Here is a 24,109-nt window from a genome sequence, read left to right on the forward strand (position 1 = left end):
GATTTGCAGCCCTCTAGCCTAAGTAGTTTTTAAGATCTAAGGGCGGACAGAAAAAGTGCGGACGGACAGACAAAGCCATCTCAAGTTTTCTTTTACAGAAAACTGAAAAAGACGAGAATGAATACGATAATGCACGGAGAAATTAAATTAACAAGGAAGTGACAATATAGGTGAAAATGATCATTATATATATATATATATATATATATATATATATATATATATATATATATATATATATATATAATATATATATAATATATATATATATATATATATATATATATATATATATATATATATATATATATATATATATATATATATATATATATATATATATATATAAAGAATTTTTACAGAGGCAGCCACATAAAACTGGAAATTTTGCCATGTTATTTCAGTCGAATTTACCTATACATGCTCAGAAAATTCCTGTTACAACTTAAAAGACATTGTATATAGGTATATATATATATAATATATATATATATATATATATATATATATATATATATATATATATATATATATATATATAATATAATATAGTATAATGCAGTGTGCAGTGATGATCCACAATCCATCCACAGTTATGGTCAACCTCCCGAGTCCATATTTTTCCAGTGCAAAAGGTTGAAATGTTTCTATCCCCGCGAATCAAACGAACCAAGAACTCTAGAAGAAAACAGTTTAGATTTCCTGCAGTGGTGCCAGAGTTCGTATTGTGGTTCTGAGTAGTGAAAAACAGAAAAAGGGCGCCGAAGCCCCTTTCTACTTTCTGTCAAGATATTCAAATCCGTTTCAGATGAGTAGGATTTGCAAGTTTGTATATTTCATCACGAGGCGATTTTATGATTCGACTGGATGAAAAGAATCTTACAGCTTGGAATTGAAGGATGTCCGAACATGCAAACACACACACACACACACACGCACTCACAGGAGACAGAAGAAACAGGTTCGACTGACAAGTAAAAGAAAGCCAGCGTTCACAGTTCAGTTCTAAAAATCGCAGCGTGCCGCGCAATCTAATTCTGCCCCGGCTTGTTCCATCCGCTGATCGTTTCTTTTCTCTCTCTCTCTCTCTCTCTCTCTCTCTCTCTCTCTCTCTCTCTCAGCACCATAGCTCCTTATCGTAGCGAAAAAATAATGAGCTTAAGAGCTTAAGACTTCTATTCACTGGAATTATGCACGAGATCTCTACTTATAGTACAGGAGAATTATCACGGGCTGTCGTCATATTATCATTCATATGGATTAGACTTTCTGAGGCTGTATCGTTATGAGATTTTATTTCGTTGTTTTATATATGTATAATTTATGTGTGTATATGTATGTACGTTTGTGTGTACATACAGCGCGGCTCACAGAAATACAGGAAAGATCTCGTAAGAGCAACTGGGTTTTTGCAACTGTCAAAATGTGTGACAAACTAAAAGGAACACCTCTAGTAAATAGGCCTATTAAGTGCGTTTAAGATGTGGGAAATTAACGCCCTTATTTAATCTACCCCGTAGGCGGGGTAGTGCCGTCGGTGTACCTCATGCGGTGCACTTTAGGCATTACTTAAGGTTCTTTGTAGCGTGCCTTCGTCCCCTAGCTGCAACCCCTTTGATTCCTTTTACTGTACCTCCTTTCATATTTTCTCTCTTCCAACTTACTTTCCACCCTCTCCTAACAACTGATTCATAGTGCAACTGCGAGGTTTTCCTCCTGTTACCCCTTGCAAACTTTTACTGTCAATTTCCGTTTCAGCGCTGAATGACCTCACTGGTCCCAGTACTTGGCCTTTGGCCTAAATTCTACATTCAATTCAATTTATTTAATCGACAGCCTACTAAATTCTGCATGGTAGTTTTAAGCGTTCCTCTAATAAAATGGATAAGACTTGGCAGGCAATGACACATCAACTGAAGGTCTTTTCAACGTGGACCCTAAGCAGGCAAATATTTTTAGGAAAACTTTTAGGAATATTTTTAGGAATGCGGCAGTCTGGTCATGGAGGGTCCTTCAGCCTCACATGCAGGTAGACTGAAAACTGCGGGTATGATGAATGTGTCAATCATGGTCAATGTGTAAGTGTAGCGTCGTGTTAGTTTTAACTATTCCACCTTGATCTGCACTACACGAGGTCACCACTGTAATGTCGCGGAATTTCTGGTGCTTGCTAAGTGGCGCAAGGGTTTGAATTGATTAATTTTTCGATTCAGCAAGCAAACAGAGATCTGCCTGACAAAGTGGGATTCTACAAAATGCTTACTATGGAATTATATCTGCGAGAATAAGACTGAATATTAATAAATCAGAGAGTGTGTAGATAAATTTTTTTGCGCAAGCAGGTAAGAACTCTGGCTGAGAAAACAGGTTGCGCGACAACTTAGGCCGAGTGAATCTATGGATATTTCAGTACAGTTAGCAGAGAGTTTTCGAGTTATTCAAGCAGCAGGCCATTGGAGGCCGATACTGTTAAGTATTTTAAGTCATAAATACACATTCACAACATATATGGTAGAATGGGACTGGAACTATATCTGTTTTTAAAAAAAAGTTCAAAAACCGGTATACGAGAAAAATTTTACGAAAAACATTCGACGCATACTTGGTCCAAAGTCTTTTTTTTTTTTTTGATAAATCTTGGGGGCTAGCCATCTTTTCCCCTAATATTTCTTACCTTGCCCTGTTTTTCAAAGACAGTATTTTTGTTAACAAGGCATCTTCGGCACTGTGTTCTTATGCTTTTGCATGCTACTTCTCATCACATTACAAAATGCAATTCCACTTGACTGAAATTAATGCAGCATATCAATGATCAAAAACTCTGATGCAATACGCAAGCATTATTAGTAGATGCAGAGATAACAGCAGGCAAATACATATTCATTATTCCAGGCTAAGCTTAAGCAGCATTGTAAGTCCTTCTACATGATCTATCGCCGTCATTGAAGCGCACTGTAGCACACAACGAAACCTCCTACAGCAGCAGTGAGCAAACACCTCCTACAGCAGCAGTGTGCAAACACCTCCTACAACAGCAGTGTGCAAACACCTCCTACAGCAGCAGTGTGCAAACACCTCCTACAGCAGCAGTGTGCAAACACCTCCTACAGCAGCAGTGAGCAAACACCTCCTACAGCAGCAGTGTGCAAACACCTCCTACAGCAGCAGTGCAAACACCTCTCAGCAGCAGCAGTGTGTGCAAACACTCCTACAGCAGCAGTGTGGAACAAACACCTCCTACAGCTGCAGTGAGTAAACACCTCCTACAGCCGCAGTGCAGTGAGCAAACACTCTCTACAGCAGCAGTGAGCAAACACCTCCTACAGCAGCAGTGTGCAAACACCTCCTACAGTAGCAGTGAGCAAACATCTCCTACAGCAGCAGTGTGCAAACACCTCCTACAGCAACAGTGTGCACTTTGGGGCACAATACAGAAAACTTCAAGACCAACGCAGCTAACTTTGCTATGATTACCTTATGGTACCTCACCTTGGTTCGGCATAGACGTTTGCTTTAATCCATCTTCAGCAAGGCCTGCAAGAAACGAAGGAGGACAGGAAAAAAAACGGTCTAAATTCAAGAAAAGGAGTAAAGAGAAATACAGTAATAGCAGACAAGGCAGGGGATGATTCGAAACAACTAGAGTTTTTTTTTTAAGTTACTTAGAATATCATGGAGGATTTGCTAGGTTCTTAGTACTTATATTTCTCAATGCTTTCCTGCTCTTATTAACAGAGGAGCAAATGCAGTTAAAAGGCACAGTGCTGAGACAGGGGATTCCGCTTGCAGTATCAGGAAGACTCAGGGGAAGGGTGAACTTCAAGCACTGTACAAGTGAGCTTAACTGGGCCAGGAGAAAAAGTTGAAGAAGAATGAGGGTGAAAGAGAGTGTTTTTGGAGTCTTAATCTTTGCCTTTCTCGGTTTGAAGACTATAAAAGCAAGATTTTGCTGAGTTATTTAAAAATTTAAAATCAAAGGCAGGTGCAAGAGAAACAGAAGGCATTTTTGGAAGCCATACAGTTCCTGAAATGAGTGAGAATGGTGACTTATGTGGAAATGTATTTGGAAAGGGGCCAGATTGTTGGAGATAGATGAATTCCAAAGAACATCAATAAGACCTGATTGGGAAAGAGAAAATGGCGAAGAAAAGATTGTGCTAGATTATGTGTATCAGTGCAGTGGAAGAGGAACTTGACAGGTACTACTGTGAGCAAATCGGTAGCTGGAGATATATCTAATCATGATTCGATTGAAGCAAAAGTTAATATAGATATTTTTCAAGTTGAAGACGAAGGGATGAAAATGTGGTTGCAAAAGTAATTAAGCTAAGGATAAGAAAGACATGAAGACATGCAAAGAATATGGGGCAGAGTTAAAAGCACAGTGGTAAAAGGAGCAGATGTGGAGTTTGCAAATTTCCAAGATGGGGACACAGGTTTACAAAGGATAGTGCTTGTGGCTATATGGGGGTATGGGACGAGGAAAAAAAACATAAGTAATGGGATGAGGAAATGAAAGGTTTTATGAATGAAAAAATAAACTGAAGTACACTTACGTGATAAAAGACATAATGGACTGGTTTATAAGACGATGGATAGGGTAGTCAAGAAGAAAGTATGAGAAAAAGAAGGGAACCTAAGAAGTTATTCCACTGGGAACAAAAGATATTGTAGACAAGGATACAAGAGAATGGACAGAATAGTCAAGAAGAAGTTGACAAGGTAATTAACTAAGGAAAAAAGTAAATGGAGGGAGAAAGATTAATGAACAAATGAACCTCGGAATCAGAGATGCAAAAGGAGAGATGTTACCTGAAGCGAATGCTGTTCTGCGTCAATGGAGAGGAGAAATTATTCTGTTGCATAACGGTGGAGGTCACAGAGGATACCAAAAGAATTACAGGACATAACATTATTTATTGTACACGAGAAAGCATATGGGAGGATTTTGTTTAAAAATCTAAGACAGATGAACAACAGATTAATAGAGGTAGAGCAATGTGGAGTTAATATACCTGGAAAAGCATAACGTGGGAAATAGGTAGGTAGGAAATGTAAGACAGATGACAGAAGAACTGTTAACAGAACAGCACAGGTTTAGATGACATGGAAGATGATGTGAGGACTCAGTTTGTTACAAAATGCATCAGTTTTGGGACTGTATCAGTGACACTAAAAACTGTAGGAGTTCAAAACGTTATTTTCTAATATTTACAGTAACTGCGATAAACGGAATGGTTTAGAAAGTTTACAACTTTATCAAAATCTAGTGGCTATACTATATAATAGACGAGCCACTGCAATAACTCCTTGTTACTTTTAACCCGATTCAATAAAGTTAGCCGCAGGTGGCCAGAAGATAACTTCCTCTTCTCAATTCAAAGTCTTCAGTACAGTACAGACAACATCAGACTTCGCGGAGAACCTCTTGTTCAACAGTGACCCATCTTCTCTATAGCTCTCTCATTGTTCCTCTGAGGTAAGTAAGGAACGGAGTGGTACTTGGGCGAAACTATACCACTCCCTATCGACTGTACGAGATCAACTTGGAGGTAAAATGTTTTTCAAAAACTGGAGGATGGAGACAAGGAACTGAAGTAAATCGTAACTCAAGCTGTTGAAAAATAAAATAGAACTGCTGACGAGATAACACTCTGACAGAAAAGTGACAATTCTGAATGCCTAGGGAATGTTTTTGATCCATCCGTCTTACTGGGGACCTGGAGAAGGTGTAAATGTCTTCATCTGAATCTTTTGGCGATACTGAATCATTCCCACTTTTATATCCATATATGTTACTTGACTTCCGGTAAAAGTACACTTGGTCAAATATGTTGGCAACTTTTAGCCTTTTGAAAAGTTTGTTGTGTTTTGATGTGCCCTTGCCAAGTTTATGTTACCAATACCAAGACCTCCAAGTGCACATAGACATTATCCATACTTCAAAAGACTTCTTGAAAGGTTCACTGAAATGCATATAGCACTCTTCATCGCAAAAAGCAATATCTAGAAATCTGAAATGTCAAACAGAGTAATAAGTGCAAATAAGTATAAAACTTATATACTCAACTGGATCTGATAATAACCTTCCAAAAGATCAATTTCGTATGAGAAGTTGGCATTACTTACACTTTCTTTTGAAGTATTTTTGGCCATTAGTACCTATTCTATTGGTGTCGTTACATTAATCTTCTCAAATACATGGCCATGTCCAGGGAGACTGGTTTGGTTTAGTCAGCCTATTCTCTAACATATACTCAACCCCCTAACTTGTTGGTAAGCAAGGTGACCTGCAGAATTGCTCACTGATGGGTTGAACCCTTGGTTAAAGATTTACATCATGCTACACAAGGGTGCAGCAAACTTGTTAATCTGAACATCAATTGGGGGTTATGTAAGGATTAGTGATGCAATTATTTGCTGTTGGTTCTCTCCTTATGATGCTCCCAATACTGCTCATGAATAAACCTTTGAAAAATGTTAAGATCATTCCAGGTCAGTACGGCTTATCATCACAGAATTCTTTCTCGTCTTGAGACGAATCAACATAAATCTATTTCTTAAAAAGGTCTGCATAAAATTACTTTACTTCCTTGCGTAAGAATTCTAATCTTTACCTCTTGTAACAATGTCTTCATTTGGGCCAGACTTTGAAAGGGCAGTAAGAAAAAACATAGAGTTGCATAACTTATACTCTGTCAAGGACAATACTGCAATATGCCTACCATTTCTACATTACAAGTACCTTTGAAGACGTCCCTTTGTTTCTTTTACCACGGCAAGATTTATACTTGGTTTCCTATCGAACACCACCTAAAAAAAAGAATGTTTATATTCTCTAAACACGGATCTAGATCTAAGCTTCCTCCCAACTCTAGCGAGTTTCATGGGCATGCCCACAGAAAATATTTCGTTATAGCCTATCGTACTCATGCTAAAGTAACGACAATATTAAGAGTTTTAGTGCTTGTTGCAAACGACCACTTTTCGGGCCATCAACCTAATAACACTGTAGTACCTTAAGAAACCTTGTAAAAATAGAGATTTTCATGAGATTCCCTGTCAGGTAACTTGCAGTGCACTTCCTTGTTGGCAAGGCAATGAAAAACCTACTGGTAGGACAAATTACTGCTAGGATATAGACATGCTTTTGACGGATTCTGACTAGACGACTACCACAGTAAATAATAACTTTTGTTGCAGGGGGTCTTAGGTATGAGAGAGCCTACAAGAATGCTCTAATCAGATATACCTGTGGCTTGGCGAGGATAACAAGAGGGTTTATATTTATACGAAGAGTCGAAGAATATTAGTGGCTGAACCGTACAAAGAAACAGGAATGGTAAAAGAAAAAAAAAGGTAAGGCATGGGTGTCAGGCACAAGCAAATGAGCAGTAGGAAGAGACAGGTATCTGTGGAAGCCAGAATTGGAATCTGTGAAGGGAACGATGAGACTACTCTTCTTTCCACAGGTGAAACATGGATGTTGGATACTGTTGAAAGAGAAGAACAAGTAAATAAATGCGCCTTAGTTTCTTTGGCGCAATAGAGTTTTCTGTACGGCAAATAATTAAGGCCACCAAAAACAGGTCTATCTTTCGGTGGTCTCAGTATAATGCTGTATGAGTCGCGGCCCATGAAACTTTAACCACGGTGGCCTATCCTATATCGTTGCCAAAAGCACGATAATGACTAACTTTAGCCTTAAACGAAATAAAAACTACTGATGCTAGAGGGTTGCAATTTGGTATGTTTAATGATTGGAGTGTGGATGAACAATGTACCAATTTGCAGCCCTCTAGCCTCAGTACTTTTTAAGATCTGAGGGCGGACAGAAAAAACTGCGGACGGACAGACAAAGTCGGCACAATGTTTCCTTTTGCAGAAAACTAAAAAGTTGATGTTGTTGAGCTGAATTGCGTGTGTACTTGTTAATGAATAAGAACGGAAGAAGCGGAAAACACTGTAGCATGTACGATTCATGACACGATCACGTATGGATAATGGAGGGGCACAGGTTAGCGAGGAAAGTACATAATTAGTAATTGTTAGAGGAAAGGTGAAACGACAGAGTTGAATTAATGGAAGAGGTTAATGGAATGGAAGACCATCAATATCAAAGAACCGAGAGAGTGCCTGGAAGAGAAAAATAAATGAAGGAGTGTGTATTGGGAAGTTTAGCGAGCTGCTCAGTGAACGAATGGGATTGGGGAATATTTTTCTGCACCGAGGGCCCACCTTCAATTCGGCAATTACAGAATAAAAGGTGGCAGTGGCATAGTTTGTTTCCTTATGCCATCTCCGTTTAACACACATTATATATATATATATATATATATATATATATATATATATATATATATATATATATTACTAAAAGGACCTCATTCAAACTGGATGGTTAATATATATATATATATATATATATATATATATATATATATATATATATATATATTACTAAAAGGACCTCATTCAAACTGGATGGTGTCTAATGGAGTAATTATTCCGAAAAAGTTACACGCTTTCTTGGACCAACTCTCCACATTATCAAGTATTGTACGGATACTTGATAATGTGGACTGTTTGTCCAAGAAAGCTTGTAACTTTTTCTGAATAAATACTCCATTAGATACCCATCCAGTTTGAATGAGGTCCTTTTAGTAATATATATATATACTGTTTGTCCAAGAAAGCTTGTAACTTTTTCTGAATAAATACTCCATTAGATACTATCCAGTTTGAATGAGGTCCTTTTAGTAATTCTACTAATGCACAGAACAATTGTGCATGTGATAAAGTTAATATATATATATATATATAAATATATATACATATATATATTATATATATATATATATATATATATATATACATACATACATACATATACATAAACATGTATATTATTATATCCTGAATGTGGCAGGAGGCCAGTCATAGATCCAACTCACGCAACAAGTGATAACATTGTTGCACAAAACTAAATCAGGAAAACGGGAATATTGGTTCGTAAAACGGGCCAGTTCCTTACTCTTTCCAACGAATCGCGATAAATCTCAAGATCTATGATCTATAATACCCGTAAAACAAGCTGCAGCGGAAGTGAGGAGAACGGATTCTCCAAGTAAGTTCGATTCCTGAAACGAACGATAACTTGCGACTGAAACGGTCGGCCTTAAATCATTCAGAAATATTATATAAAAAAATAAATTCAAAAAATGATTCATTTACCTCTTGTTTTAGATAAAAGTTAAGAATGACAATTATCATGAATTGTTTAATTCTTGCTTCTTCATTAATTCATAAAATGGAGTTTTGAGACAGTCCTCAATATCAATGCACTGGCTTTCATTGTAATTCCACAATGACTGAGGTGATTATGTTCCGACTCTTCTTAATCTTACAACAATGCACTGATTTTTATTATAATTCCACAATGATTGTGGGGATTATGTTCCTCTAGCTCATATTCTCCAGAATCTTCTTCTTACTTTATTTAATCCGGCAACTGATCTTGAACAACTTCGTCAATGCTGAGGAATGAGGTTCCAGATTATCAACGCAAAAAAAAAAAAAAAAAAAAAAAACTTGTGTCATGGTGAAGTTGTATCAGAAGACTTCTGTTAAATCCTTATCATTAATATCTAAACCCTTATTTCTTCCCTGAACTTGACACGGAACAGCGCTGAAAGGGGAATAGACACTAAAAAGGTCTGAAAGGTGTAACAGGAGGAAAACCTCAAAGCAGTTACACTATGAATCAATTGTTAGGAGAGGCTGCAAAGTCAGATGGAAGAAAGAGAATAAGGGGTTGCAGCTATGGGCCGAAGGGGGGCTGCAAAGAACCTTAAGTAAAGCCTACAGTGCACCGCATGAGGTGCACTGACGGCACTACACCGGCCCCCTCCGACGACTTCAAAGAAGGCGAGAATAATAATAAGGGAACGATTTACAAAACCAGCTGTACACTCCGACCCCTCAAAAATCGCTGACAATGGCGCTTTCCACCTTCAGTCCCAACACGAGACTTCCATCCATTTTCGACAGTTCAGCATTTCAAAACCTTTCTCTTGTTATCATGTTTATGATCGTTATTAGTTATACTTTAGTTTTTTGTTCGATTTTCCTGAAATTTATACGGATGATTCCCATGGCAGACCTGATTCCCTACCGGATAATCGTGTCTTATGCATAATTTTCTAAGGATTTTTTTTTTTTTCATATTACAATTGTTATTTCTTATGTTAAAAAATTGAGTTTCAAGATTCCTCCTGATGCGAATCGCAAGCAATCCTTGTACACTCGAGTAACTTTATTGTTTGTGTAAAATGAGCCGTGCTTTTGGTAAAAATCTGTCGATAAAAATAAATTAAATGCCCAAGCCGCTGAATACTGAAAAATAAATTCTGATATTTTTGAGTTTTAATCAGTTGTTAAAAGAACGAAGAGGAATAATAAAATGACTGAATAATTTCGATGTATTTTAAAGACAAATGGCACACCAGCGCTAAACAATATACAAGGCAAGATATCACACAGTTCACAAAGTTTCTGAAATTTTAAGATTCTGTGTAATAAGCAACAGCGCTTTCAAATGAAAGGAAATTTACAAACTTTCTTCCTCTGTTCATTGAAAATAATCCCGTATTCACTCTTGCTTTCTTTGTTCATTAAAAATAATCCTGTATCCACTTTTGCTATCTCTTCTCAGTTTTTGTTTCATCTTAACATTTTTCTTCATCGCATTTCGCTTCCCTCTCTTTGCCTGGAAGCATTTTCCCCAGACACAACCCAGTACAGAGACCTTTCCCTTAAAAAAGCGGGACGCCATATCTTAAAAACTAACCACGGAATTTTCTAGAATATAATCTCATCACGTTTCCCACTCCCGAATTACACTAATGTTACCAATCTAATCTATACCAATCTAACTTACCTAACCTAACCTAGGGGCACGGCAAAAAAACCGGGGGTGGTGCGATACTAGCATACATCTCAGGAATCTGCTGCCTGGAGTTGGGCTACAAGAACCCATACATTAACCGTCAAACAGAGATAAGCTAAATGTCGGACCCTAAACATTTGGTTCTGAATTTGACCACTTTTCAGTGTCGTCTATTCTCTCTCTCTCTCTCTCTCTCTTTCTCTCTGTCTGTCTGTCTGTCTGTCTCTCTGTCTTCATGTATCAGTTGGAATTACAGCATATATAAACTGAGGCGGCGAGCGCCCAAAGGTTCCAAATCCCTATATTTACTTTCTGCTCGTCTTTTATTTTTTAACGGAACTGACATCTTTATCGTACACATCCTCTTTCTTTACCTCCACTTCTCGTATCATTTCTTGCCTTTTACACCTGCTGTTAGAAAAAAAAATAACGTCGGGCACCGGTTATATAATATTTCTCACACCAGAGAAAAATCGGCCCCTGTCTCTTCCAGCTCGAATCAGAGCCCGCAGAGAAGGCGGCCCGATCGAAATGAGAAATTACAGGATTCAGCTCTCGTCGGTGGTGCGTCTTTTGTCTGCAGCTGCCCTGTGTCCTTTTGGTTCCCAATATTTTCGTCGCTCGAGGTTACGCCTGGCGTGGCTTCGAAGGTTATCGGAGGAGAGGTACAAATGGACTTGGCGTTATCTAAAAGTGAAATCGGCGAAACTATCGAGTCCCCTCCTGTTCCTGGTAGAAAGAAGAGGAGGGACAGAAAAAAATGACGAGCCTCCCAAACAGAAGTAGCTGGTGAAACCACTTGTGGTAACGATGATAATTTCATCACTTGATAAGACCGGCACGGTGTGAGTGTCGGCGCATGCCTGGTGGCGGGTATTCGTCGATCGTGTCTGGTTGTGGATGAGAGAGAGAGTGAGGAGGAATGAGGATGGCGTTAAAATGATGACTGCTGGTCCCCGGGGGCGCTTAATTTTCCCGCGCGTTTACGGACTTCCATGATAAAACGCAGTGGAATGTACAACTTTTTAAAAGGTATATATCCTGATAGCCAAGTCTTATTTATGCGGGTATATATAAGCCTTACTGTGAAAGATGATAAAGCAGTTAAATAACTGGTGTGAAAAGCCCAGCTGTACAAAACCAGAATATAAGAGAATGTCTAACAAGTTATTGTGTTTGAAAATCCTCGCTGTCTGGATGTTTGGGCTAAGCAGCGTGAGGTAAAACACTGTCGCTAAGAATCAAGTGACTTAATTTGTGAAATGTCAAATTCCAGAAAGGGCTTTTCCTTGCACTGGCTTTAGGAGAGTGTTCATATGTAAATGTCCTCTTTTTTATGAGGCGTGAACGGATCTGCACAGCAACTGAATATCATAACAGCCGTGGACACAGTAGTACGCACATGCAAAATGTTATAAATGCTGGTGATCACATTGCAAGTTATTGCATGTGCGAAAAGCGCTTATGGAAGGCACAAAGAGTGAACTCTATGCAGTGTCCCCCGTAAGGGGGTAGTGTCGTCAGTGCACCTCATGCGGTGAACTGTAGGCATTACTTGAGGTTCTTTTACTGTACCTCCTTTCACATTCTCTTCCGTCTACTTTCCACCGTCTCATGACAATTGATTCATGGTGCAACCGCGAGGTTTTCCTCCTGTTGCACCTTCCAAACCCTTCTACTCTATTTTCCTTACAGCGCTGAATGACCTCATAGGTCCCAGCGCTTGGCCTTTGGCCAAATTCTACATTTCACTACACACACCTAAACCACCGTTTCCTTTACGGGGAACTACTGTACGTACACGTTACGTACACTGACCAGAGAGTTCTGCCACGTGTCTTGGTGGGTTATTAGCACGACAGTGCCCCGGGTGATGTTAAATTCTGTCAATAAATCCTCTTGAATGTAAACTGGAGTGAAACACAGAAAGCCCAAAACCTCCTTCGCGGGCAGACAAGTGGCGAAGCTTCGACAAAAGTGCCATTTCCGACAGGAGTAACACTCGAGGACGCACTTCATTTGATTTCCCCTCCCAGAAAGCTACTTTCAGAAGAAAGCTCTTTGTCATAACTGCCTTTTACCTCTTCGGGTCCCCGGCTTTCAAGGAAGTGCGCCAAAAAAAAAAGCTTCTGCAAGAGTCCTCGCGGCACACCTTAAAGATATAGGGCTCTAGACTCAACTACAAAAATGTGCATAATATCTAAGCCAGAAAAAAAAATATTACGGATTCAACATATTTTACGATGGAGGAATTTCTATAAGAGAAAATGCGAAGGCTCTCTCTATCTCTCTTGTTATTCACGATATTTTCTTTTTCATGATTTTTTTCATTTTTGTGTCATTCAATTCGTTTAAGTCTGAAATTCAATTTTGAAATGTATACCTGGCTTACAATATTCCTGCCATTTAACCTCTCCCAAATTCACTCATGAAAAATAACAGCATGAAAACTTTCTCTTTATAATACTGTGGAATTTCATATTTTTGTCTCTGCCAATTCCAGACCTCTACTTATTATCTGAGTTGAACAGATATAGCCTACTAAGCCAAACATGAGTTCATAGTTAAATCTAATAAGAAAAGTAAAAAAATTAGCCAAATTTCTTCGGGGCAACCGAGTTTTCTGTACAGCGTATAATCAAGGCCACCGAAAACAGATCTATCTTTCGGTGGTCTCGATATAATACTGTATGAGCCGCGGCCCATGAAACTTTAACCACCGCCCGAAGGTGGCCTATCCTAAATTGTTGCCAGAAGCACGATTATGGATAACCATAACCTTGAATAAAATAAAAACTACTGAGGCTATAGGGCTGTAATTTGGTATGTTTGATGATTGGAGGGTGGAAGATCAACATACCAATTTGCAGTCCTCTGGCCTCAATAGTTTATAAGATCTGAGGGCGGACAGAAAAAAGTGCGGACAGAATAAAGTGCGGACGGACAAAGCCGGCACAATAATTTTCTTTTTCAAAACACTAAGAAACAAGATTTAGAAATCGGTCGAAAAAGCCTGAAATTGAATTTCTCTCCCGGAAATTGTGACAAATCGCTTGGGTACGGGCTGTGGCAAAACCGCTACGCGGGAATAAAGCAGATATATACAGTATATATATATATATATATATATATAATTTTTTTTTCCACATACAACACTTATATCGTTAAAGGGCTTTCTTAAGGGGTAAGCACATTGTACCAAGCTACTTTCCACTTTCAGGACTGTTTTCCTTTTAGAAATCTATACCTATCCCCCGTAGGATTGGTGGGGGGTGGGGGGTGGGGGCGTTAGTGCCGTCAGTGCACCTCACGTGGTGCGCTGTAGGTATTACTCAAGGGTCTTAGAAGCGTCCCTTCGGCCCCTAGCTGCAACCTCTATATTCCTTTTAATGTACCTCCGTTCATATTCTCCTTCTTCCATCTGACTTTCCACCTTCTCCTGACAGTTGTTTCTCAGTGCAACTGCTGTGAGGTTTTCCTCCTGTTACACCTTTCAAAACTTCTTACTGTCAATTTCCGTTTCAGCGCTGAATGACCTCATTGGTCCCAGAGCTTGGCCTTTGGCCTAAATTCTATCGTATTCTATATCCATCGCTTAATTCATTTTCTTCCGTTCGTTTTGATTTTATCTGCGTTTTTGCTGGAAGCTGTCCGTGCCTGCCACAAAAACTCAAGCGGGTGTACTAGCGCCACCTAACAGCGTGACGCCAACGAGGAAGACTTTACAGAAAACGAGAATAGCCGTTATTCGAAATTTAAGATGGCCTGAAACTACTTTCCAGTTTACTCTGCCGTACTAAATTCCTTTAGTCCTTTATGAAGAGAGCTTTTTTTTCATATAGCATTTTATGCAATCCGTAATACCATACAGACGTTGTAATTCTATCGTGTCTTTAATTAAAGCTATCTTTAAGAGGAATTCTTATTCAATTGCGTGGATTCTTTCTTGTATTCAAAACTTATAAAAACCTTACATAGAAACAGAAACATTATACATAAAAAATTCAATTTCGTATTCATCATATATTTTAATGAGATCAGTTTTTCACCAGTAATTAAAAACATTTCTGAGAGAGAGAGAGAGAGAGAGAGAGAGAGAGAGAGAGAGAGAGAGAGAGAGAGAGAGGTTCCGTTTCCAAGAACCGCACGGGAGAGCTCTAGTGTCTACTGTCTCCAAACGCTTTGTTGCATACATTTTTTTCTTTCCTCTTTTTAATTAAAAAGTGTTTTTTTCGGCCATGTATAAGGACTTGCAAGTAAGGGTGACGCTCAGAACACATAATAATAATAATAATAATAATAATAATAATAATAATAATAATAATAATAATAATAGTTTTGTTGAATAAAATGGCTGCATTTTGCCAAATGATTTTATACTGAGCTTTCTCAATTTTTCTTATAATAAAAATAATAATAATAATAATAATAATAATAATAATAATAATAATAATAATAATAATAATAGTTTTGTTGAATAAAATGGCTGCATTTTGCCAATTGATTTTACACTGAGTTTTCTCAATTTTTATAATAATAATAATAATAATAATAATAATAATAATAATAATAATAATAATAATAATAATAGTTTTGTTGAATAAAATGGCTGCATTTTGCCAATTGATTTTATACTGATTTTTGTCAATTTTTCTTATAATAATAATAATAATAATAATAATAATAATAATAATAATAATAATAATAGTTTTGTTGAATAAAATGGCTGCATTTTGCCAATTGATTTTATACTGAGTTTTCTCAATTTTTATAATAATAATAATAATAATAATAATAATAATAATAATAATAATAATAATAATAATAATAATAATAGTTTTGTTGAATAAAATGGCTGCATTTTGCCAATTGATTTTATACTGAGTTTTCTCAATTTTTCTTATAATAATAATAATAATAATAATAATAATAATAATAATAATAATAATAATAATAGTTTTGTTGAATAAAATGGCTGCATTTTGCGAACTGATTTTATACCGAGTTTTCTCAATTCTTCTAATAATTCGCTTTTCCTGCACATCAATATTAGTCAACAACTGTCCAATGTTCATATTAGCGAGGTTGGAAAGTCAGGCGAAAGAAAGAATATGACCGGAGATACAGTACAAGGAATGAAAGGAGTTGCAACTAGAAGCCTAAAGAAGGGACGCTGCAAAGAACATCAAGTAATGCCTACAGTGCACCGCACGAGGTGCCCTGATTGCATTAACCTCCTACGGTTGAAAATCGTACAGAAAAGGCGTTTTATGAAATCTCCCTCCCGAGAACGTGACAAATTAGTTGGGTACGGCTTCATTAAGGCCAAAAATCGGAAGTGAGGAAAAAGGTTTCTTCCTGGTGAGGAAAAAGGTTTCTTCCTGGCGAGGAAAAAGGTTTTTTCCTAGTGAGGAAAAAGTTTTTTCCTGGTGAGGAAAAAGGTTTTTCCTAGTGAGGAAAAATGTGTTTTCCTGGCGAGGAAAAATGTTTTTTCCTGGCGAGGAAAAAATTTTTTCCTGGTGAGGAAAAAATTTTTTTCTGGTGAGGAAAAAGGTTTTTTCCTAGTGAGGAAAAAGGTTTTTCCTGTTAGGAAAAATTTTTTTCCTAGTGAGTGAGGAAAAAGGTTTTTTCCTGGCGAGGAAAAAGGTTTTTTCCTGGCGAGGAAAAAGGTTTTTTCCTGGCGGGGAAAAAGGCTTTTTCCTGAAGAGGAAAAAGGTTTTTTCCTGAAGAGGAAAAACTTTTTTCCTGGCGAGGAAAAGGTTTTTCCTCGTGAGGAAAAAGTTTTTTTTCCTGGCGAGAAAAAGGGTTTTTCTTAGTGAGGAAAAGGGTTTTCCTGGTGGGGAGAAAGGTTTTTCCACACATAACGCCTTCACACCGCGGAAAGGCTCATGAAAGGCGTCTTTCAAGAGTGAGGACAACATACCCAAGGCATTTTATATTATCAGGTTTGTTGTACCTAAGAAATACATTTCTTCCCAAAATACAGTTGCGTACCTCTGCGGGCTGCCCTCTGGACCTGACTTCTGTAACCACCCAAGGTCCCTAGCTGGAAATTGATGGTATGCAATCTTTTTTTAAATCGTTATCACTATTAATATTTTTACTATTATTCTCAATATTAATATGTCACTACCAGTATTATAATTACGGTTTTTAATACTACTTCAGCAATACTGTGTGGATATTGCCAATTATTTTTATCAGTTTATCTCGTGTATCTCTACATTGTGTGTATTGTAATGCCTCTACTTCGTATATTCCACGTATATGGGCCTTAGCTGGAATAAAGAATATTATTATTATTATTATTATTATTATTATTATTATTATTATTATTATTATTATTATTATTATTATAAGTTTTTAAGATCTGAGGGCGGACGGAAAAAGTGCGGACGGGCACAGCTGGCACAATAGTTTTCTTTTTACAGAAAACTAAAAATCAACTATGAATCCGCAGAAACTTCCTCCCCAAAAGCGAGGATAATGCATCTTTAACTCGTGTGTACTACAGGCACCTGAATTCTCCATGTAAGCGGAAACCACCGAAACAATGCATCGATTTAACTCTGATATGCACAAGCGTACACATTGTCCCCAGCCATTGAAAATAACAAGATAATAAATGACAAGATCAAATAACAAGTAAAAAAATAATAATTATGCATTTTAAAGAGGTTATAAGATGTAATTTTTACCCTACATGTGTGAGAGTGTTTAAAGAAGAATTTGAAAATAAACATATTTCCCACTGATGTGATTCGCATGGAAATGAATTCGTGTGTTTCCTCGCCTCTCTCTCTCTCTGTCTCTGTCTCTCTGTCTCTCTCTCTCTCTCTCTTCAGATAGTTGTCCCCATTTACTTTTGTTGATATTTCTTCTTTTTTATTTGTGTTTAATCTCAAGAATGCCTGCCTGATTTACCTCTCTCTCTCTCTCTCTCTCTCTCTCTCTCTCTCTCTCTCTCTCTCTCTCTCTCTCTCTCTCTCTTTGATAACAACGTTCTCTTATTCACCCACCCACACCATTCTCTCTCTTTCGCACTTTTGAGCAAACAGGAAAAGAGAAAATATTGCTCAAATAAAAGGGTGGTGTGCTAAAAATATTTTGGACACTTCTAAATGAGATAAAAATATTTTGGACACTTCTAAATGAGGTAAAAATATTTTAGACACTTCTAAATGAAGTAAAAATATTTTGGACACTTCTAAATGAGGTAAAAAATTTTGGACCTTCTAAATGAAGTAAAAATATTTTGGACACTTCTAAATGAAGTAAAAATATTTTGGACACTTCTAAATGAGGTAAAAATATTTTGGACCTTCTAAATGAGGTAAAAATATTTTATACACTTCTAAATGACGTAAAAAATTTTTGGACACTTCTAAATGAGGCAAAATATTTTGGACACTTCTAAATGAAGTAAAAATATTTTGGATACTTCTAAATGAGGTAAAAATATCTTGGATACTTCTAAATGAGGTAAAAATATCATGGACACTTCTAAATGAGGTAAAAATATCTTGGACACTTCTAAATGAGGTAAAAATATTTTGGACACTTCTAAATGAGGTAAAAATATTTTGGACACATCTAAATGAGGTAAAAATATTTTGAACACTTCTAAATGAAGTAAAAATATTTTGGACACTTCTAAATGAAGTAAAAATATTTTGGACACTTCTAAATGAGGAGTTGTTATTAATTTTCAAAAGTTTTCGTGAAACCCGTATCCCTGGTGAAGATAACCTAATTCATTAACTTTTTGCTGTGCGTGTTGTTACTAATTTTCAAGGTCAAAGGTTGCTTACAGTGACAAGATGTTGGCATCTTGACAGGTTCCAACGCCTAGTAAGTCTCCCGTTCTACTACTTAGGAGCAAACCCTTCATGATTGTAAACGGACTAACAGTTTTGAAATTATTAGTACTATTATTATTTCAGTAGATGAAACATATTCACATGGAACAAGCACACCAAAGGGGCCATTGACTTGAAATTCAAGCTTCCAAAGAATGTTAGTTTCAGCATCCCACAGCAGACCCTACATTGCAGCAGTAACTGATCATGTTACAGAGCCAGTGATTTTTCATCGCCCTGGGGGAGAAGCAAACCCGCGACGTCTGTGTGGCATGCCACGACACTAACCACTATACCTGCAGACCTGTAAATGAATCAGTTAATAATGAAATCTAGCACAAAAATCTATGCACTGGGTCACATTCAGCTATTCAGCGCTTAATTTGAGTGTTTGGCAGCAACATTCAGCTATTCAGCGCTTAATCTGAGTGTTTGGCAGCAACATTCAGCTATTCAGCGCTTAATCTGAGTGTTTGGCAGCAACATTCAGCTATTCAGCACTTAATCTGAGTGTTTGGCAGCAATACTCAGCTATTCAGCGCTTAATCTGGGTGTTTGGCAGCAACGTAAGATGCGATTCGGAAAAAAAATGAGATGAGGTAGAAGGATCTAAAGGTAAACTGGGACAGAACCAAACTGGCTGGAAAGCAAGATGGCAGAAAGGGAGCGGAAATGGAGGCAAGATAAAAGGCTATAAACTGTTTATAGTTCAGGCCGAAGGGACGCTGCAAACACTCTTTAGTGACACCTACAGTGCACCGTGTAAGACGCACAGACGGCACTAACCCCCTTCGGGGAAGGACCAACGATTTAGTAAACGTAGATAAGAAGAACCATTTTTCATTCCATGAAAAATCAACTGAGCAACTTCCTAGTTCTCAAGAACAAAATCTATCGTGAAAACACAGCAAATGCATGTTGTTTTGTTTGCATTTGTTTATTTGAAACAAATGCGAGTTCTCGAGACTTAAAACCGAAATCTGAATGAATCATTTGGATTTTAGATTCACACAAGTATTAAAAAAAAATTCTAAAAACGCAGAAAGCGTGAAAAATAACTTAATACTGTATTCACGGGATGATATAGACAGGGCAAAATATTGGGGTGACAAATCTTATGCATGACATTCTTGCCACTCAAAACTATTATCACCGTAATCATCATAATCATTCTGTTATTATTATTTATCTTCAGCAACCCGATCACAGGTCAATTTCTGTGTGGAATTTCCACAACTTTACATCATCATTTTTCTGCTACGCGACTTCGTCCAAATTTTCAGAAATTTGGGAGGCACTCTTTTAGTGCCTAAAAGAAGACTGGCACATTTTTTACCTCCAACCAAAGTTAGGAGAATGAGCAGAGAGATCGCTTCGGTTTTTCATTTGTGTCAACCGCTGCACGCTGTGCAGAAAGGAATATGACGGGGACACTTCAAAAGGTTCCCGGAAAATGATCAAGACTGAAAAGTAACCACACAAAAGTTGGCAACAAAGGTCAATAAAGGTTTTCAGGACAGATACAAATCGAAAATGAAATGAATAAGATAGTTCTGCTACAATAAAAGAAGAAATATGGAACTCCACTGATCAGCTGCTTGATAAATGTTTGTGCAATTTATATAAAAATAATTATAAGCAAAAGAGTTTTTTTTTTTAATGGAGCACTTTTCCAGAATCACCGTCTTCCTGACATTCATTTTCCTTTTACTCTTTGCCATTAACTCCGCTTAACCAAGACGTTCCCTCCAGCTCTCTTTCCGACTCTATTCTCTCCAAGAACAGCCTTTGAGAAAGTGGTTAAACTGTAGAAGTGGTACGAACACCACCATAAAGTCTCGTCACCGTCCCGAACCATTCCAGATGTTTTAGGAAACAGAAACTACACCCTACTGAGTCTTCGTGAGTTGAACTGAATTGAACTGAATACAGAATTTAGGCCAAAGGCCAAGCACTGGGACCAATGTAGTCATTTAGCGCTGAAACGGAAATTGACATTAAAGGTTTGAAAGGCGTAACAGGAGGAAAACCTCAAAGCAGTTGCACTATGAATCAATTGTTAGGAGAGGGTTGAGGAAAGTAAGATGGAAGAAAGAACATGAAAGGAGGTACAGTAAAATGAACGAAAAGGGTTGCAGCTATAGGGGCCTAAGGATGGCACGCTGCAAAGAACCTTGAGCAATGCCTACAGTGCCCCGCAAGAGGTGCACTGACGGCGCTAGCCCAATACGGGATAGGAGTCCTCGTATCAAATCGGAGGAGCAAACGTTATTACTTCAGCCATTACAAAACTTGTGGCGTTAAAATGAAGCAATAATTTCGAAAATCATTGGATAAAATGTCGCCCACCAAAACCGGGCCCGCGCAGCCCACCGGGACCAGGCCGCCCCCTCCCTCCCTTCTTGCCCGGCCACCACCAACCCCAATATCGCAATAAATTAGTTGCATATCGGTTCCGGAAAATTCACTGCACCGCAAAAGAGGAAAACTGAAATTTTATGTCTAACACCTGGATGAATCATTGGAAATATTCGAAAAAATCCAACTCGATTCATATTTAGCTGCGAGTTACCAAACAATGGGGACAAAATAAAATTATTATTTTGCAGCACATGAAAAAAAAGATTATAATTCGTGCAAAAAGAAAAAAAATAGCCGTTACTTATTTTTTAGTTTGAAAAATAAAATAATAATAATAATGATAATAATAAAAATACTAATTATTATTGTTATTATTATTATTATTATTAATAGTAGTAGTAGTAGTAGTAGTGGTAGTAGTATCAGTAGTAGTAGTAGTTTCCCTATTTTTTTTTCTTGCATGTTGATGAATCTTGGCTGGGAGATACCTTGGGCACTGATATTTACTTTTCAGCATATCTTTTACCTTGGCATTTTTCAAGACCACACGTCTACTTAGATGCTCAATATTTCAGCATTTTTTCTTTATCTGCCAGAAACTCTGACAGAATTAGAGGTTTCTGGAGTCAGCATATCTTTTACCTTGGCATTTTTCAAGACCACACGTCTACTTAGATGCTCAATATTTCAGCATTTTTCTTTATCTGCCAGAAACTCTGACAGAATTAGAGGTTTCTGGAGTCAGCATATCTTTTACCTTGGCATTTTTCAAGACCACACGTCTACTTAGATGCTCAATATTTCAGCATTTTTTCTTTATCTGCCAGAAACTCTGACAGAATTAGAGGTTTCTGGAGTCAGCATATCTTTTACCTTGGCATTTTTCAAGACCACGTCTACTTAGATGCTCAATATTTCAGCATTTTTCTTTATCTGCCAGAAACTCTGACAGAATTAGAGGTTTCTGGAGTCAGCATATCTTTTACCTTGGCATTTTCAAGACCACGTCTACTTAGATGCTCAATATTTCAGCATTTTTTCTTTATCTGCCAGAAACTCTGACAGAATTAGAGGTTTCTGGAGTCAGCATATCTTTTACCTTGGCATTTTTCAAGACCACACGTCTACTTAGATGCTCAATATTTCAGCATTTTTTCTTTATCTGCCAGAAACTCTGACAGAATTAGAGGTTTCTGGAGTCAGCATATCTTTTACCTTGTAATTTTTCAAGACCACACGTCTACTTAGATGCTCAATATTTCAGCATTTTTTCTTTATCTGCCAGAAACTCTGACAGAGTTAGAGGTTTCTGGAGTCAGCATATCTTTTACCTTGGCATTTTTCAAGACCACACGTCTACTTAGATGCTCAATATTTCAGCATTTTTTCTTTATCTGCCAGAAACTCTGACAGAATTAGAGGTTTCTGGAGTCAGCATATCTTTTACCTTGTAATTTTCAAGACCACACGTCTACTTAGATGCTCAATATTTCAGCATTTTTCTTTATCTGCCAGAAACTCTGACAGAGTTAGAGGTTTCTGGAGTCAGCATATCTTTTACCTTGGCATTTTCAAGACCACACGTCTACTTAGATGCTCAATATTTCAGCATTTTTTCTTTATCTGCCAGAAACTCTGACAGAATTAGAGGTTTCTGGAGTTCAGTTAATCTTTCCCTGATTTCAATGAACTTTAGCAGTTAAGTTGGCCTTGGTGGCCATTTTCTCTTGTCTTGTTTCAAAGTCCCAGGTCAGTTTTAAGGGCAAAATATATTTTTTTTTAAATTAGACTTTCCTCTATTTTTGATAACTGATCTGAATATAGAATTTAGGCCAAAACACTGGGACCTATGAGGTCATTCAGCGCTGAGACGGAAATTGACAGGAAGAGGTTTGCAAGGCGTAAGATGAAAACCTCAAAGCAGTTGCACTATGAATCAGTTGTTAGGAGATGGTTGAGGAAAGTAAGATGGAAGAAAGAGAATATGGACGGAGGTACAGTAAAAGGAACGAAAGGGGTTGCGGCTAGAGGCCGAATTCACGCTACAAAGATCCTCGAGTAATGCATACAGTGCACCACATGAGGTGCACTGCCAACGCTAACCCCCCTCAAGAGTAGTCGTCAGGTCCGTTCATGCGTCAAAGAATAATTTTGACCGGTTTTTATGGAACGTAATAGCTAGGTATGGTGGGAGGCTTGGGGGGGTGGGGGGTTGATGATAAGTTGCACGCAATATTTTTACCTCAACTTATCTTTGGCGGTCACAAAGTTTTATTCTTCTCTTATTCTGATGAAAGTTGGAAGGTATTGTGGCGTGGGGTTTGGTGATTACCTTCCTCCGATATATTTTTTTTTTTTTTGCCCATACCTATTTTTCAGGAGTGACAGGTCAATTTGACGGCAGCGATTTGAGCATTCTTTCCCCGAAGGCCGTGATAGTATTTTACCCTTTCCAATTTGCTCAAAATTCTTTGCTCTAACTACTCCGAAATATTATCATAACTGCAATCATCTCTCTCTCTTACCTTTGATTGCTCGATAGAAAAAAACATTTCCTTTGTTTTATGACTTCAATTAATTGTTTGTAAGTTACATGCTGTTATTTTTACATTAAAGCGCAACTGCGTTATGTAATTTCGGTATACAATGTAGCTGTTATGTTACTGTTGTTACTATTATATTCAACTTCAGACGTGCGTTTCTTCAGGAGAGGGTATCACTCCTTTACTTTTGCCTATTTTTTTTTATATATAAATGTAAATGTGATTTATATTTATATATATATATATATATATATATATATATATATATATATATATATATATGTAGGTTTAGCTCGAGATGTACTTACTTCAATGTTAAGCCCAGTATTTATGACAGGGATTGTTCCACTATGTGACTCAACGCTTTTGGGCGTCGTGTATATGATGCTACACCTCTC

At 37.5% G+C, this 24,109-nt stretch overlaps 1 protein-coding gene across 6 annotated transcripts in view; it reads right to left on the reverse strand.

Annotated features, from left to right (window-relative positions):
* LOC136847251 (monocarboxylate transporter 12-like) overlaps positions 1-24,109 on the reverse strand; it is a 578,535-nt gene that overhangs the window by 43,110 nt on the left and 511,316 nt on the right. For 4 of the 6 annotated variants that reach the window (XM_067118753.1, XM_067118754.1, XM_067118751.1 and 1 more), the window contains one exon: positions 3,490-3,534. The exons of the other annotated variants lie outside the window; for them this stretch is intronic. In XM_067118753.1, coding sequence (XP_066974854.1) covers positions 3,490-3,534 — 45 coding nt within the window. The remainder of the gene's footprint in view (positions 1-3,489; positions 3,535-24,109) is intronic. 6 annotated transcript variants of the gene reach the window in all.

The sequence above is a fragment of the Macrobrachium rosenbergii genome, chromosome 16 (assembly GCF_040412425.1).
Source record: "Macrobrachium rosenbergii isolate ZJJX-2024 chromosome 16, ASM4041242v1, whole genome shotgun sequence".
NCBI lineage: Eukaryota > Metazoa > Arthropoda > Malacostraca > Decapoda > Palaemonidae > Macrobrachium > Macrobrachium rosenbergii.